This window comes from Scylla paramamosain, chromosome 34 (assembly GCF_035594125.1).
Source record: "Scylla paramamosain isolate STU-SP2022 chromosome 34, ASM3559412v1, whole genome shotgun sequence".
In the NCBI taxonomy this organism is placed as follows: domain Eukaryota; kingdom Metazoa; phylum Arthropoda; class Malacostraca; order Decapoda; family Portunidae; genus Scylla; species Scylla paramamosain.
Window position 1 is genome coordinate 7077720 of NC_087184.1, and position 16168 is coordinate 7093887.

Consider the following 16168-nt stretch of genomic DNA (forward strand, 5'->3'; position numbering starts at 1 on the left):
GTGAGAGAGAGAGAGAGAGAGAGAGAGAGAGAGAGAGAGAGAGAGAGAGAGAGAGAGAGAGAGAGAGAGAGAGAGAGAGAGAGAGAGAGAGAGAGAGAGATTGTAATTCAACATTAGAGAATCTCTCTCTCTCTCTCTCTCTCTCTCTCTCTCTCTCTCTCTCTCTCTCTCTCTCTCCTCTCTCTCTCTCTCTCTCTCTCTCTCTCTCTCTCTCTCTCTGTGTGTGTCCCTAATCCATTGATGATACCGTTGACACAAGAAAAAGAAACTAAATAGCAAAATAATCAACAATCAAATACCCCTTCTATGCATACCAGCAGCCTTGGACCAACAGTGTTTCAGGGAGCGTGTTAAGACGAGGCCCACTCAAGCCTCACCTTAATGTGGTTGTGTATTGCCGAGCCGTTGAAGATTATAGCAGAGATGTCTGATGCTTGTAATTCATCCAGAGAGGAAAAGGGAAGGTTGATCCTGGGGTAGATGATCATGGCCTTAAGATTAGAGCGATACACTGAGCCCAGCGTGAAGGACATCAATAGCCACAAAGCTGCCACACTCCGCCCCAGGTCTTTGGAGGGCATCCACGGAACGCCTGCCAGGACACAGAGGCGTCATCGTTACTCCTGCGCAGTAGCGTTACAGGAATGTTAAGTCAAACGGGTGCGTGGAACTTAATCTCGGTTTCTTGTTAAACTTCGCCCTTTAGGAAAAATTTATTAATCAATTAATAGATAAATAAATAGATAGGTAAATATGAATGAAAAATCAAATGAAACTAAAAAATAAATAAATACGGCAAATAAAACTAAATCTAAATAAAGAAATAAAAATAATGTGAAAAAACGTTCATGCAGTGAATGTACGTAAATGTATAAACATTATATGAAATAGCAAACAGAGTTGTAGTACAAAATTGTGGTCTGGCGGTGAAGCTGTCAGTGCACTTCATTCACACCTGAGAGGACACAGGCCCAAATCCCCGCCAGGGTGGAGACAAATTTGATATCTTTTCTGTGGTGTATGAATAACTTTCCTCCAGGGTCTTACTCCACACACACACACACACACACACACACACACACACACACACACACACACACACACACACACACACACACAAAATAAAAAAAAAGACCTTTTTTTATGTAGGAGGGACGCTGGCCAAGGGTAACAAAGATCCAATAAAAAAAAAAAAAAACACTGAGATGCCAGTCCCAGGAAAGGGTCCAAAGCGTTAGTAAAAAAAATGAAGGGTAAGTGTCTTGAAACCTCCCTCTTGAAGGAAATCAAGTCATAGAAATATGGAAATACTGAAGCAGGCAGGGAGTTCCAGAGTTTACCAGAGAAAAGGACGAATGACTGAGAATACTGCTTAACTCTTGCTTTAGAGGGCTGGACAGAACAGGGGTGAGAGAAAGAACAAAATCTTGTACAGCGAAGCCGCGGGAGGAGGGGGGGTATGCAATTAGCAAGATCAGAAGAGCAGTTAGCATGAAAATAGCGGTAGAAGATACCTAGGAATGCAACACTGTGGCGATGAGAGAGAGACTGAAGACAGTCAGTTAGAGGAGACGAGTTGCTGAGACGAAAAGCTTTTGATTCCACCCTGTCTAGAAGAGCGGTGTGAGTGGAACCCCCCACATATGAAGTATACTCGATACATGGACGGATAAGGCCCTTGTACAGAGTTAGTAGCTGGGGTGGTGAGAAAAATCGGCGGAGACGTCTCAGAACACCTAATTTCACAGAAGCTATTTTAGCTACAGATAAGGAGTGAAGTTTTCAGTTTATAAGTAAAGAACAGAGCGATGATGTTCATTGTAGAAGAGGGGGACAGTTGAGTGTCATTGAAGAAGGAGGGATACTTGTCTGGAAGGTTGTGTCGAGTGGATAGATGGAGGAATTGAGTTTTTGAGACATTGAAGAATACCAAGTTTGCTCTGCCCCAATCAGAAATTTTAGAAAGATCAGAAGTCAGACGTTCTGTGGTTTCCCTGCGTAAAATGTTTACTTCCTGAAGGGTTGGACGTCTATGAAAAGACATGGAAAAATGCAGGGTGGTATCAGCAGCGTAGGAATAGATAGGACAAGAAGTTTAGTTTAGGTCATTGATGAATAATAAGAAGAGAGTGGGTGACAGGACAGGATCCTGAGGACCACCACTACTAATAGATTTACGATAAGAACAGTGACCGTCTACCACAGCAGCAATAGAACGGTCAGAAAGGAAACCTGAGATGAAGTTACAGAGAGAAGGATAGAAGATGTAGGAGGGTAGTTTGGAAATCAAAGCTTTGTGCCAGATTCTATCAAAAGCTTCTGAAATGTCCAAGGCAACAGCAAAAGTTTCACCAAAATCTGTAAAAGAGGATGACCAAGACTCAGTAAGGAAAGCCAGAAGATTACCATTAGAGCGGCCTTGACGGAACCCATACTGGCGATCAGATAGAAGGTTGTGAAGTGATAGATGTTTAAGAATCTTCCAGTTGAGGGTAGACTCAAAATCGTTAGATAGGCAGGAAATTTAAGCAAGTGGACGGTAGTTTGAGGGACTAGAATGGTCACCCTTTTTAGGAACAGGCTGAATGTAGTAGGCAAACTTCCAGCGAGAAGGAAAGGTAGAAGTTGACAGACAGAGCTGAAAAAATTTGACTAGGCAAGATGCAAGCACGTAGGCGCAGTTCCAGACAACAATAGGAAGGACCTCATCAGGTCCAAAAGCTTTCCAAGGGTTTAGGCAAGCGAGGGCATGGAAAACATCATTGCGAAGAATCTTAAGATGTAGCATGAAGTAGTCAGAGGGTGGAGGAGAGGGAGAAACAAGCCCTGAATCATCCAAGGTAGAGTTTTTAGGAAAGGTCTGAGCGAAGAGTTCAGCTTTAGAGATAGATGTGATAACAGTGATGCCATCTGGTTGAAAAAAAAGAGGGAAAGAAGAAGAACCAAAGTTATTAGAGATATTTTTGGCTAGATGCCAGAAGTCACGAGGGGAGTTAGATCTTGAAGGACTTTGACACTTTCAATTAATGAAGGAGTTTTTGCCTAGTTGTAGAACAGACTTAGCATGGTTCTGCGCAGAAATATATAGCACATGAGATTCTGGTGAAGGAAGGTTTAAGTACCTTTTGTGGGCCACCTCTCTATCATGTATAGCACGAGAACAGACTGTGTTAAACAAGGTTTGGAAGGTTTAGGTCGAGAAAAAGAGTGAGGAATATACGCCTCCATGCCAAATACTATCACTTCTCTTATGCTCTCGGCACACAGAGATGGGTCTCTGACACGGAAGCAGTAGTCATTCCAAGGAAAATCAGCAAAATACCTCCTCAGGTCCCCCAACTAGCAGAGGCAAAACGCCAGAGGCACCTCTACTTAGACTTAGAGGGATCCTGAGAAGGGATTGGAGCGACAGGACAAGATACAGATATGAAATTGTGATCGGAGGAGCCCAACGGAGAAGAGAGGGTAACAGCATAAGCAGAAGGATTAGAGGTTAGGAAAAGGTCAAGAATGTTGGAAGTATCTCCAAGACGGTCAGGAATACGAATAGGGTGTTGCTTCAGTTGCTCTTGGTCGTGAAGGCTAGTTCACCAGGGTGGTCAGTGAAGGGAGAGGAAAGTCAAACCTGGTGGTGAACAGTATCGAAGCTGGTTTGGTGAAGTACAGCATCGAAACTTCATAAAAATGTATTATGAATCAAAGGATGTGAAGTTTTACATTACGAATGAACTAGTAAAACATAAAAAAAGATGACTCCCACAACCAGGAACTTTAAATTTAAAAACACGAAATATCCCTACACGCTGTTGTTCTGTTTATCTGGCAGATGAACTGATGCAGAACGATAGGCCGATGAGTTTTGATATTGTTATCTGCCTAGACCTGAAGGCTTATAAACCTCCTATCCTGTGTGTGTGTGTGTGTGTGTGTGTGTGTGTGTGTGTGTGTGTGCCATCGACAATGAGACACCAAAAATGGTTTACGATACACAGCCAGGGATGAGCACAGCGAATCATGTAGAAAATTAAATAAATAAAATAAATAAATAAGTTGTTTGATACACGGTTTCCTCTTCCATCGAATCCCCAACACCAGAAGAATGGTTGTTGAAAGGAAGGGTGAGGTTCATCCATCTAACAAAATTTATACTAACTCTGGGACAAAAGGATGCCCCAGGTCCATATGACAGAAGTCTCCACCTCCCTGAGATGCTCCTCTGTCCCTTCCAGTCCATCCCGCGTCTCGTTCCGTCCCCGCAGACCATTGTCCTCAGTAGCACGCGACCCTCGGGTGACGGACAGTTTGGGTCTGTGATGGAAAGAAAAAAACAAAGAAGAGGAAGAAAATAAGGAGGAGAGCAAGAAGAAGAAAAAGAAGCAAGTATTCATGTGTGGAAAGGGGACATACTTAGAGTTACAGAACGAAGTGATTAGTGGGAGGCTGATATATAAGTGTGTGTGTGTGTGTGTGTGTGTGTGTGTATGTGTTATTTTCTATGATGCTCTAGTAGGTTTTGTGATATATAGGGTGGCTGATACCTTGGAAAAAAATTGTCTATTGAAGAAAGAAAAAAAAATAAATAAATAAAATAAAAAAATGGAGGAAGCACTATACAAACAAAATGTCACAGCGATATGAGAGAGGGGGGAAAAAAGGACGTGAAAACAAAAAAATATTATCTTACCTGCCACGCTTGTTGATGAAGTCGGCTCCGCGAACCACAGCCTGACAGGCGGTGAATACCATGAAGGTGGCGACCAGCACCAACACCCAGACCTGTGTGCACATTCCTTGATAAACGAACACTTCCCTCAACGTAAGTCAGTAACCCCTCACTTGCAATTAGTACAATCAAATCACAGCTCCCGTGATTTTTTATTTATTTATTTTTATTTATTTTATTTTTTTTTATTCTTTTGAATTTGAATTATATCTTATTTTTGTTACTTTTACCTTTCATTTTAACATTACCAGTATTTTATGCATTTTTTCCTTGCCATATGACCGTAATTGTTGCGGTGCCACGTAAAAGATTTTTAATTACTTCAATGAATGTGACTACAATGAAAAAGCTGATGATTTTTTTCTTCTTGTTTAGATTTTTACTGTATATGAATTATACAGTAACTGTATATGCCTTTATTCCCTTTAAAAATATGACTAGTAAGTGTAAAGTAAAGATCTGGAAAAAAAATAAGAGGAAAACGCAAGTGTTCCATTTATCACCATTAACGACCATATTCTGAAAACTTGGTCCGCTCTTTCACTGTTTTCAAATGTTATATTTAAAGTTGCACTGTCTTTTTGGGGGGCGTTTTCATGGTTCTAGTGACAGACTAACGAGACTTCTACATTATTACTACATTAAGAACCCGGATGATAATCTCTGTGTCCTTTGAAAAATAGTCGTAGTGAGAGAACAAAGCTAATCTGCAGAGACAACCCGCGCATCACCACTCACCATGGGGTTGTAGGGTTTGATGAAACTCGCCATGTCGGGGGTGACTCCAGGCCTGACATATACTGAATTGTATTCATCAATATAGAGAGGCTCGCTGAAATCCAATGAAGCTAGTCTTTCCGGCGTCACCACGAACAGAGTCCCGGCGAAGTCCATTTCCTGCAACAACGGACACCATTTCAGCAGAGCATCGCAAGAAAGTAATACAAGCAAAGGCGTGGGTAGGGTACGATTCAGCGCCGCCATTCCAGCGCCAATGGTTCGGGGGGGAGAGGTGGGGGATCTCCGTTGTTATTTACGTTACACATATATGGGCTATTGCAGCTTTTGAAACTAGGAGAGGGGAACAAAGTCTGCTATCGAAATTTTTGTTTGGAGTTGATTTTGATTTTTGACAAATATTTGAAAATTAACATTTTCTTTACTTTTCATCGAACAAAAAAAAATGTTTTTTTTTTATTATCGTACAAGAGAAAACGATAACAGACCTTGTTCTCCTATCTTTTCTGATTTTGTTTTTGTTTTTTATTTAGGAATTGGTCAATAAATAAGGGAGGGATACAAGTTGAACATAGGCAATTTAACATGGGATTAAGGATTTTGCAACCGCCCCCCCCTTCAGCGCCGTCGTTTCAGAAACAGCCCATTTCAGCGCCAGACTATTCAGCACCACCCTTTCAGCGCTACCAAATCAGTACTTTATTGGAAGAATCATTGTTATTTATGAGATTGGTTTCTTAAATAAAAAAAAAAAAATCGCTTAAAAGCGAGGGTATTCTTTATTTTTAGTGTGATAAATTGTGCAGAATTGTACTTCATTTCTATTCTTATATTCAAAAACATTTTTTTATATTTCTTTTTTTCATCTGTTTTTTCTACATCTTAGTAATTTGATTTGAGGCTCATGGCCAGCTAAAAGTTTCTCGAAATATTCATCCCGTCCGTTTTGGACTCGTTTAAGAGCTCGGAGGAAGTCCCATGTGGTTGGATGCATCATTCCCAGTTCGTAGTCGTCTGTTTTCTGCTTCAGCATGGTTATTGGTTCTGTCTTCTCCCAGTAAAGTTTGTTGGAAAATGTTTCACATCTCTGTGAAAAACAATGGTTGTCTTCTCTCAGTTCCTCTCTGGTGTGGACAACCAATATAATTTATCTTCAAACAAATTTAAAAGCGGAACCAATTCCCCAGGCAAGGCCGTTGCAAGAGGATCCACATGAGGGTTAATGTCATCATTTCGTATAAATGTAAGTGTCGTTACCATTTTAGCATATAAAGCAAAGTCGGAACTGTTATATGAATCAGGGGTGGCATTCAAAAAAAAAAAAAAAAAAAAAAAAAAATTCCCCAAAAAAAGCCTTAGTGTTTTTTTTTTTTTGTTGTTGTTGTTTTTTTACATATAAAAGTTTTGTTTTATATCATAATGATAAGTAAGGTCCATATATATGTACATATACATAAAAATTGTAAAAGTAATCAAGCGTGACACGTTCATTCCCTGTACAGTGCAGATTAACACAGGCTTTGTCCAACTGGACCAACCAGTTTATTCTTCAGATAGAAAGCGTCAAAATCTTGCAAGATCTAAGTCCCCTCGTGATTTGTGGCACCTAGCCAAAGGCATCTTCAATAACTTTGCTTCTTCGTCTTTCCCTCCTTTATTTCAACCTGATAGCACCACTGCCATGTCATCTGTTTCTAAACTTGAATTTTTTTTTTTTTTTCACATCTTTGCTAAAAACTCTACCTTCGTTGATTCAGGGCTTCTTCCTCCTTCTCCTCCACCCTTTGACTACTTCATGCTACCCATTAAAATCCTTCGCAGTGATGTTTTCCATACCCACGATGGCCTTAATCCTCGGAAGGCTTATGAACCTGATGGGATCCCTCCTATTGTTCTCCGAAACTATGCCTCCGTGCCTGCACCTTGCCTAGTCAGACTCTTCCAACTCTGTGTATTAACATCTACCAACTAACTAATATCTATCAACATCTTGCTGGAAGTTTTGCTTACATTCAGCATGTTCCTATAAAGGGTGACCATTTTAATCCCTCAGACTACCGTCTTATTGCTTTAATTCCCTGTTCTTCTACAGTTTTTTTTTTTTTATTTATCCTTAAGAGGAAGATTCTTAAACATCTATCACTTCACAATTTTCTATCTGATCGCCAGTATGGGTTCCGTCAAGACGGGTTCTATTGGTGATCTTCCGGCTTTTGTTACTGAGTCTTGGTAATCTTCTAGGGATTTTGGTGAAACTTTTCCTGTTGGCTTACACATATCAAAAGCTTTTGATACAAAGCTTTGATTTCCAAACTACTCTCCTACGGCTTCTATCTTTTCTCTGTAACTTCATCTTAAGTTTCCTTTCTGACTGTTCTATTACTGCTGTGGTAGATGGTCACTGTTCCTCTCCTAAATCTATTAACAGCGGTGTTCCTCAGGGTTCTGTCCTGTCACCCACTCTTCTATTATTCACCAATGATCTTCTAAACCAAACTCCTTTTCCTTTCCACTCCTATGCTGATGATATCACCCTACACTTTTCCACATCTTTTCGTAGACGTCCAATACTTCAGTAAGTAAACAGTTCTCGCAGGGAAGCCATAGAACGCCTGACTTCTGATCTTCCTAAAATTTCTGATTGGGGCAGAGCAAACTTAGTATTGTTCTGTGCCTCAAAACTCAATTCCTCCATCTATCAACTCGACACAACCTTCCAGACAACCATCTCTTCTTCTTCAATGACACTCAACTGTCTCCCTCTTCTACACTGAATATCCTCGGTCTGTCCTTTACTTATAATTTAAACTGGAAACTTCACATCTCATCTCTAGCTAAAACAGCTTCTATGAAGTTAGGTGTTCTGAGTTGTCTCGGCCAGTTTTCTCACCCAACAACTGCTAACTCTGTACAGGGGCCTTATCCGTCCATGCATGGACTTTTCTTCATACATATAGGGGAGGGTGGGTTCCACTTATAGTGCGCTTTAAGACAGGATGGAATCAAAAGCTTTTCGTCTTACCAACTCCTCTCCTCTAACTGACTGTCTTCACCCTCGCTCTTATCGCCGCCATGTTGCATCTCTTGCTACCTTTTACCAGCATTTTCCTGCTAACTGCTCTTTTGATCTTGCTAACTGCATGCCTCTCCTCCTCCCGCAGCCTCGCTGCACTAGACTTTCCTCTTTCTCTCACTCTTATTCTCTCCACCTCTCTAATGCAAGAGTTAACCAGTATTCTCAGTCATTCATCCCTTTATCTAGTAAATTCTGGAACTCCCTTCCTGTTTTTGTATTTCCTTCTTCCTATGACTTGAATTATTTCAAGAGGGAGATTTCAAGACACTTATCCTTTAATTTTTGACGACCGCTTTTGACTCTGTTCGGGGACCGGCATCTCAGTGGGTCCTTTTTATTATAATTTTGTTGCTCTTGGCCGGTATCCCTCCTATATAAAAAAGAAAAAACACTTATTTTTTTTTGTTTCACTCTAGATTACTTTTTAATTGTATATCAGTCATTATTATCATTATATGTGCATTTTATTGTTCATTGCTTCACATGTTCGCTGTTCTCCACGTGGATCTAATCTTTTTTTTTTTTACCTTCCTTCCTCCCTCTCTCCTTTCTAAAGATTTCCACACCTTCTTGCTTCTCTGTCGGTGTCTCTGCAGGAAACAGCTGTGATGTCTCCCTCACAGGTCATTGATCAAAGTAAAGATCACCTGTGATTGGTTCCTTTACCTCATTTCCAGCTACACAACTGGTCGAATTCCCATCTTCCTCATTAGTCAGTTACCTTTGACCCTGATTCACTTCTTTCACATAAATATAGGGCCGAGTTGTAGTCAGAGTCAGTCATCACAGAGAGTTCAGATCAGAGAGAGTCGAAGCATCTATCGCGTCCATCGTAATCATTGTCTCTCGATATTACGCGTGTACTATATTCTGTTATTTCATCATTAAAAGAAGAAAAGTGACTGTACCTTCACTCGCACATAAAACCACAAGATCAGACAAATATCCACTAAACTCCACGCTACCATATACCATATCATCTTCGGAGAATCAACGAGCCACCATCATCTGTACTACTAACATCATCTCCAGCCACCCAGTAAGTCTATCTAGCAGTGAGCAAGCAGAGACTTCCATCTGATTTAGTGGTAGCGGCAGGTAACATCAATAACTATCAGAATAAGTGAGTGGAGAGTAGCAGAACTTCATCCAGAACAAAGTGGCAAGCAGCAGATTCACATCCGAGATACTGGTGGCTGGCGGTGAATTTACAACCAAAACAGTGGTGTGAAACGGTGTTTTGTGCGATCCAGGAACACACAGATGCATTGACTCTCTCGTAATCAGTACACACTGAGACATATATATCACGCCTCCACTGCACGCGAGTTGCAAGGCGTCATTACAATCACGACGGAGAAATCGGAGTGTTCTCATTGGAGGTTCATACGGTGAGGCTGAATCGCCTCCAAGTGACCAGCCGCCGTCTGCTGCTTACCAGGCGCCGCGCCTGTCAGCCGCGCCCGCTCCTGCTTTATCTGAGTTGAGCATTATCTTCCCCCGGCCACATTCGTTACCTTGCCCACTTCGTTTCGCCTGGTCGCCGCCTGTCGGCGACGCCCCTGCTTTCTCTGAGGTGTAGGTGCACCTTCGCTCCTTCCCTGAGCCACCCCCCACCCGCCACCCTCTCCCACCCAGTGTTACTCGTGGCCGCTCCTCACGCCACACACACCTTATCACTTCTCATCCCCGTCCTGTGGCCGCCTCATCCGCAGCATCTTCCCGGGCCTCCGCGCACCTTGCCGCAGGCTTATCACCATCATCAACAGGCTCCCTGACTCTTGGTCGCCACTCTCACCGCCGCGTTCTCTGCCTCTGACGTCCGCCCCTCTCGGGCTGTCTCAAGGTCATCTCTCCCCGTTTGCAGTTGACTCCTCCCAGCCGCATTCCGCAGTCATCTTGCTGTCACCTCATCACCGCCAAATTTAAGCACTCAATCTAATTCAGATTCATTTCCTTGTCTTCTCCAATCTTTCTTCTTCTGGTGTTAAGTTCAGTCTGTCTGTCAGTCTGTCTTTCTCTCTCTCTCTCTCTCTCTCTCTCTCTCTCTCTCTCTCTCTCTCTCTCTCTCTCTCTCTCTCTCTCTCTCTCTCTCTCTCTCTCTCTCTCTCTCTCTCTCTCTCTCTCCGTCTATCTGTCTGTCTATCTGTCTATATGTCTGTCTATCTATCTTCCTGTCTTCCATATACCTGTCTGTCTGTCTATCAGCGCCTATATTGTTTCCTTCTGTCCTTCATTATTATTTATTGTTGTTTATGTGTTGTATCATGATGTGTGTATCATGGTATATTTCGCTAGTTTATATTTGTTGTGTGTTATTCAATGTGTGTTGTAACACTTTTGTGTATGTTTATTCATTAATTATACTGTGAGACACACACACGTCTCTTTCTCATGAAAACGAGATCACAGTCTGCCCTGTCGTCTTTATCAATGCGTGACAAAATCCCTGCTGACAACGCAACAACACCTCATATGACATTCGTCCATGAGTCTCATCAACTTCCTAACTTTTCTGGAGCCGGTACAGAAACAGTTCATCAGTTTATTCTGAGGATAGAGGAGGAATGTACCAGACGTTCCGCCACCACTGATAAGGAGAAAATATCCATTTTGAAATTTCCTTTCTGTCATGAGTCCTCAAGTCTGGCTGGTCTTTTCGTTAAATCAGATAAATTCGCTTCTCTCACTGTCTTTGATGACTTCACCATTCAGCTCAGAAATCATTTCCAGAATCATTCAAAGCTTGGAGCCACACATTCTCTCCTCAAATTTTCAAAATGTATCACTTAACACGTTCGATCACACGGTAATCCTTACAAGGCAGAAAAGCATCGTTTCATCCCTGAGCTCAGAACTGATCGCTTAACTCCAAGATTCAAATTGGTTTACAGGTGACTCATCTCTTGTTCACCACCTTGATGCTCCAATTTTCAGGCGGCCAGTGACGTAGTATTTAACAAAATTGACTATATATATATATATATATATATATATATATATATATATATATATATATATATATATATATATATATATATATATATATATATATATATATATATATATATATATATATATATATATATATATATATATATATATATATATATATATATATATATATATATATATATATATATATATATATATATATATATATATATATATATATATATATATATATATATATATATATATATATATATGATGATGTCTACAAAGTGATATCTGATAAACGCCCTCTTCCCAGCTCTCTGAGCCTGTTCAGGTACTCATCTGAATCTTCACTCTCAGTTCCTCATCTCGTCTCTCTTCACCCTCTCGTGGCTGTTTTTACACACAGATCACACTCCAGATCGAAATCTAGATCCAGACATGTCACCTGTACCCGTTGCAAACTATTTGGTCATGTTATCACAGAGTGTAGGGTTGTTCTCACTAGCTCAGGTAGACACTCCTTCAACCCTCATGTCTTCTGTTCCTTTCACAAAAAGGTTGGTCATTCCTAGCAAGTCTGCATGCGATATCATGCATGCTCTCAGGCTGCTCAACAATCATTATCGTCGGGAAATGCCTTGCGCCATTCTCTGATAAATCCATCATAACATCATCATCAATACTAAAATCATCACCTTCATATGTGCCAAAACAGCATACAAGGCATAAGTTATGCTTCATCCATCATCCTGATTCAGCACTTCCTTCAGTCAACATTAGATATGATGGATTATTTAATGGCATTGTCACAGATGTTACGTGTAACTTTGAATCTTACAAAGAATTCTTTGACATGGGTGCTGCTGTTAATCTCATTAAGTTGTATGTATTTCGAAAACTCTCTTCCTCTTCTCAGAATTATATCACTGCATTATCTCCTGACATTAATCTTAATGGTTTATGTGGGAAAGTACTCTTATCACTGTCTTTATCACCTCAGGAACCAAACATACGTGATTAGATCTACATTGTATCAAATGTCTTTTTCAATGCAGATCTTCTCATAGGCCTTAACACCATGTGCAAGTATTACATCAGCTTATTTCCTGCTCTCAATGAAATCGCTCAAAGGGATTCCTACTGTTCTCCCCTGTAATAATTTTCCTTCTCTTGTTGATGTGGTAACGTCCGTCGCACTTCTTCCTTCTCCCAGCGACCAAACATTATCCACACGGGATTCTTTTGTTACATCATCTGGCTTGCCTGTCTCACAGCCTCATTCTCATCCGTCTTCCTTGTCAGACCACGGTGTAACTTCTTGTAAATACATTTTGCTAACAGAACCGGTAACGCTATCTGAATGTGATTTATATGAAGTAAACACTAAGGTTAAGTCTGCTGTATCAAGCACTGACATCCTCTGTTATGCACTACAATCTCCATGTGTTGAGTTAGAATCTATCCTAACCACCATTGATGAAAATGGTTTCTGTAAAAAGTGGGCTGAAAAATGTCACATCTACACCTGTCAAACCCAAGGCTACTTGCAATACCCTGAGAAGGTTGAAACCTTAGATGACTTCCCTTCTTCCTCAATCAATAATATATCTGCATCTGATAGCCCTAACATGTCTTCTCTTCCGCCTATCACGAAAGATCATATATCTATTCTAGATTTTACAGAAGCTCAACAAGAATTACTTGCTCTCCTCAACTCTTTCAGGAATGTCGTATCTTTCCCTGACGAACCTCTGAGTCACACGGACGTCATCACTCACTCTATCCACCTGACTCCTGGGTCCAAGCCGTCTCACACTTCCTCCTACAGGGTGCCACACAGCCGACGAGATCTGTTTGATGAAGCTGTTAAAGGCATGCTGTGTCAGAATATTGCTGAGCCAGCGTGTTTTCCTCATAACGCCCTCTTGTTACTCGTTCCCAAGAAACAAGGCGACTGGCATGTTGTTGCTGATTTAAGGAAATTGAATGCATCTACCATTCCTGATCGTTATCCAATGCCGAGGTTAGGTGATCTTCTTCTGTCTCAAGGTAAGTCAAATTCAGTGTTTTCCACCCTAGATTCAGGCTTCTTTCAGTTTGAATTAGAGGAAAATTCCTGGCCATACACTGTTCCCACTACTTCCTCTGGCCAATTCATGTTCAAGTGCATATCTCAAGGCTTACGAGACTCGCACTTCACGTTTCAAAGATCAATGAATTGTATTCTTTCCGGTCTCATCGGCAAAAGTGTGTTTTGCTTCCCCAATGACGTTATCATAGCATCCAATAATCTCTCAGAGTATTTTCATACATTATCTCTTGTCATGCCACGCTTTAAAGTTGCTGATTTAAAAGTCAAACTCAGCAAATGTTCATTTCTCAAAAAAAAAAAAAAAAAATCAAATTCCTTGGTCATAAAATCGACAAAGATGGTATTCATACTTTAAATGACAAGTGAATGCTGTGAAAAACTTCCCTTTTCCCACTAATATCAATCAGATCAGGCATTTCATTGGTCTTGCTGGATTTTATTGCCGGTTTATAAAAAAAAAAATTATTCAATCTGATTGTACTAGGTAATCTGGTTCTTCTAGTGCCAAGGAAACACAATGGTAAGTGCTGCGTTATATTAGTATAAAAAAATTGTACAAAATATATGTGATGAGCTGAGCTGCCAGGGAGCCGCATGTCCGCCACGGAGGCAAGGTGGACAAGGACTGAAGATGCTGAGGGGGTCGCTTGAGGTCACGGCTGGGCTCTTGTCCCCAGGGAGACCTACTCGGTGAGGTCGATGGGAGCCCAAACACCGTGGAGCAGTCCGGAGCACCGCGGAGACAAAGGGATGGTGGACACGAAGGTTGACTTCACTCCACTTGGTTGGCTGAGGCTGGCACCCGAGGCGTCGTCAAATCCCACAGGATTTGCACGCCATGAAATGAGAGCAGCAAGGGTGTGGGCGTGTGTCCTAACACCAGCACATGATTGTTCAGTCTCCTACTCATCTGCTCAAGAAAAATATTGCATTCATCTGCTCTAAGAAGGAACAAAATCCCTTTGGTAAGCTCAAAACTGCCCTGCTTTTCCTAATTTCAAGGGAGATTTTATCTTATACGCTTCAGGTTCGGAATCGGTCCTGTTCTTACGCAAAAAGGCTTACTTGGTGAACATCGTGTAAAAACATATTCACACCAATCATTCTGCTGTCACAGAGATCTTCAAGGGTTACAACTTCTCAAATAAATTCGCTCGCTGGCAACATACGATCCAGGAATTCAATCCTACATTTTCCTATATTTCTGCAAAGGCAAATTGAATTGCTAATACACTGCCACACAATGCTGCACCTGTTTCAGCCATCACAGATAATCATGCCATGCCGACCGTGGACGAGATCAAGAGACATCAACACTCAGATGCGTTCTGTTCTAGTGTTGCATATTACCTCGAATCTGGAGACGAGACTAATCTTTGCAAGTGAGTGCTGATACATTCTTCATGCAAGACGGTCTCTTGTATAAGTCGAGTGAGGTCTCTATCGATAATTCTAGTTTATGTCACCACGTGATACCTTAGTCGTTAGTGAGTACCATTCTATACCATGTCCACGACTCACGTCACGCAGGACATCCAGGTCGAGACTGATACCTCGCACAGACAAAATTATCATACTTCTGGTAGACTATGAGAAAAGATATCTTTCAGCAATGTGCGCTTTGTTCTCAGCGTGCTTCACATCGTCCATCGCTCTCTTACGACCTCTTCCTTACCCCATCGCTTCAGCTCTGCTTACAGAGAACGCTTATCAATACCTTCATATGTGTTGATAATTTCTCACGTTTCACCATTCTCGTTGCTCTCAAGGACAAAACTACAAATTCTGTTGGTGGAGCAATAATTGATAACAAAATGTGTCCTTATGACTCTCCTCGTGTCCTCTTATCTGACAATGGCGCTGAATTCAATAACTCTGTCTTACAGGAGTTTTCAAAAAAATTTAACATCAAGAAATGTAACACCGTCTCTCACTCGCCTAGTTCAAACGGTAAAGTGAAGCGTTGTAATAAACGTATCCTTGACGTTCTGCGTTACATAACAGAAGCAAAGACTCATGGGACGAATGGCTTCCTCACCTAACCTGCTCTCTCAACTCACCGATTCATTGTGCTATCAATGAGTCTCCCCATTTCGTACTCTTTAGCAAAGACAAGCTTCTCCCATACGAATTTCTTAGTGCTCCGCATCCAGTCTATATCATGGATGACTACATAAAATGTCGTCTGCGCGATTTTCAGTACACCAATAAGATCATTCATTGTCGCGTCACAGCGCTACAGAGTGAGATGTTGAAGAAATTAACAATGTAGAGCAACAGATTCTTCCATCGAATTAGGTGGATCGAATTAGGTGATCATGAACTAGAGTTCATGATCACAACTCTAAGCTCATTGACCCATATCGGGTAATCATAAGAACATAAGAACATAACATATTAACATAAGAACATAAGAAATAAGGAAGCTACAAGAAGCCATCAGGTCTACACGTGGCAATTCCTACGTGAAATATACCTACCTATTTCCACCTATCATCCCATCCATAAATCTGTCTAATCTTCTCTTAAAGCTCCCTAATGACTCAGCACTAACCACTTGATTACTGAGTCCGCTCCATTCATCTACCACTATATTTGA

General features: G+C 41.2%; 1 protein-coding gene across 1 annotated transcript in view; it reads right to left on the minus strand.

Moving 5' to 3' along the window:
* LOC135089958 (glutamate receptor ionotropic, kainate 2-like) overlaps nt 1–16168 on the minus strand; it is a 31606-nt gene that overhangs the window by 3285 nt on the left and 12153 nt on the right. Inside the window, exons 4-7 of the mRNA XM_063986145.1 lie at nt 5462–5620; nt 4685–4776; nt 4154–4308; nt 378–592 (exon numbers count right to left, since the gene is read on the minus strand). Of these exons, the coding sequence (XP_063842215.1) occupies nt 378–592; nt 4154–4308; nt 4685–4776; nt 5462–5620 (621 nt within the window). The remainder of the gene's footprint in view (nt 1–377; nt 593–4153; nt 4309–4684; nt 4777–5461; nt 5621–16168) is intronic.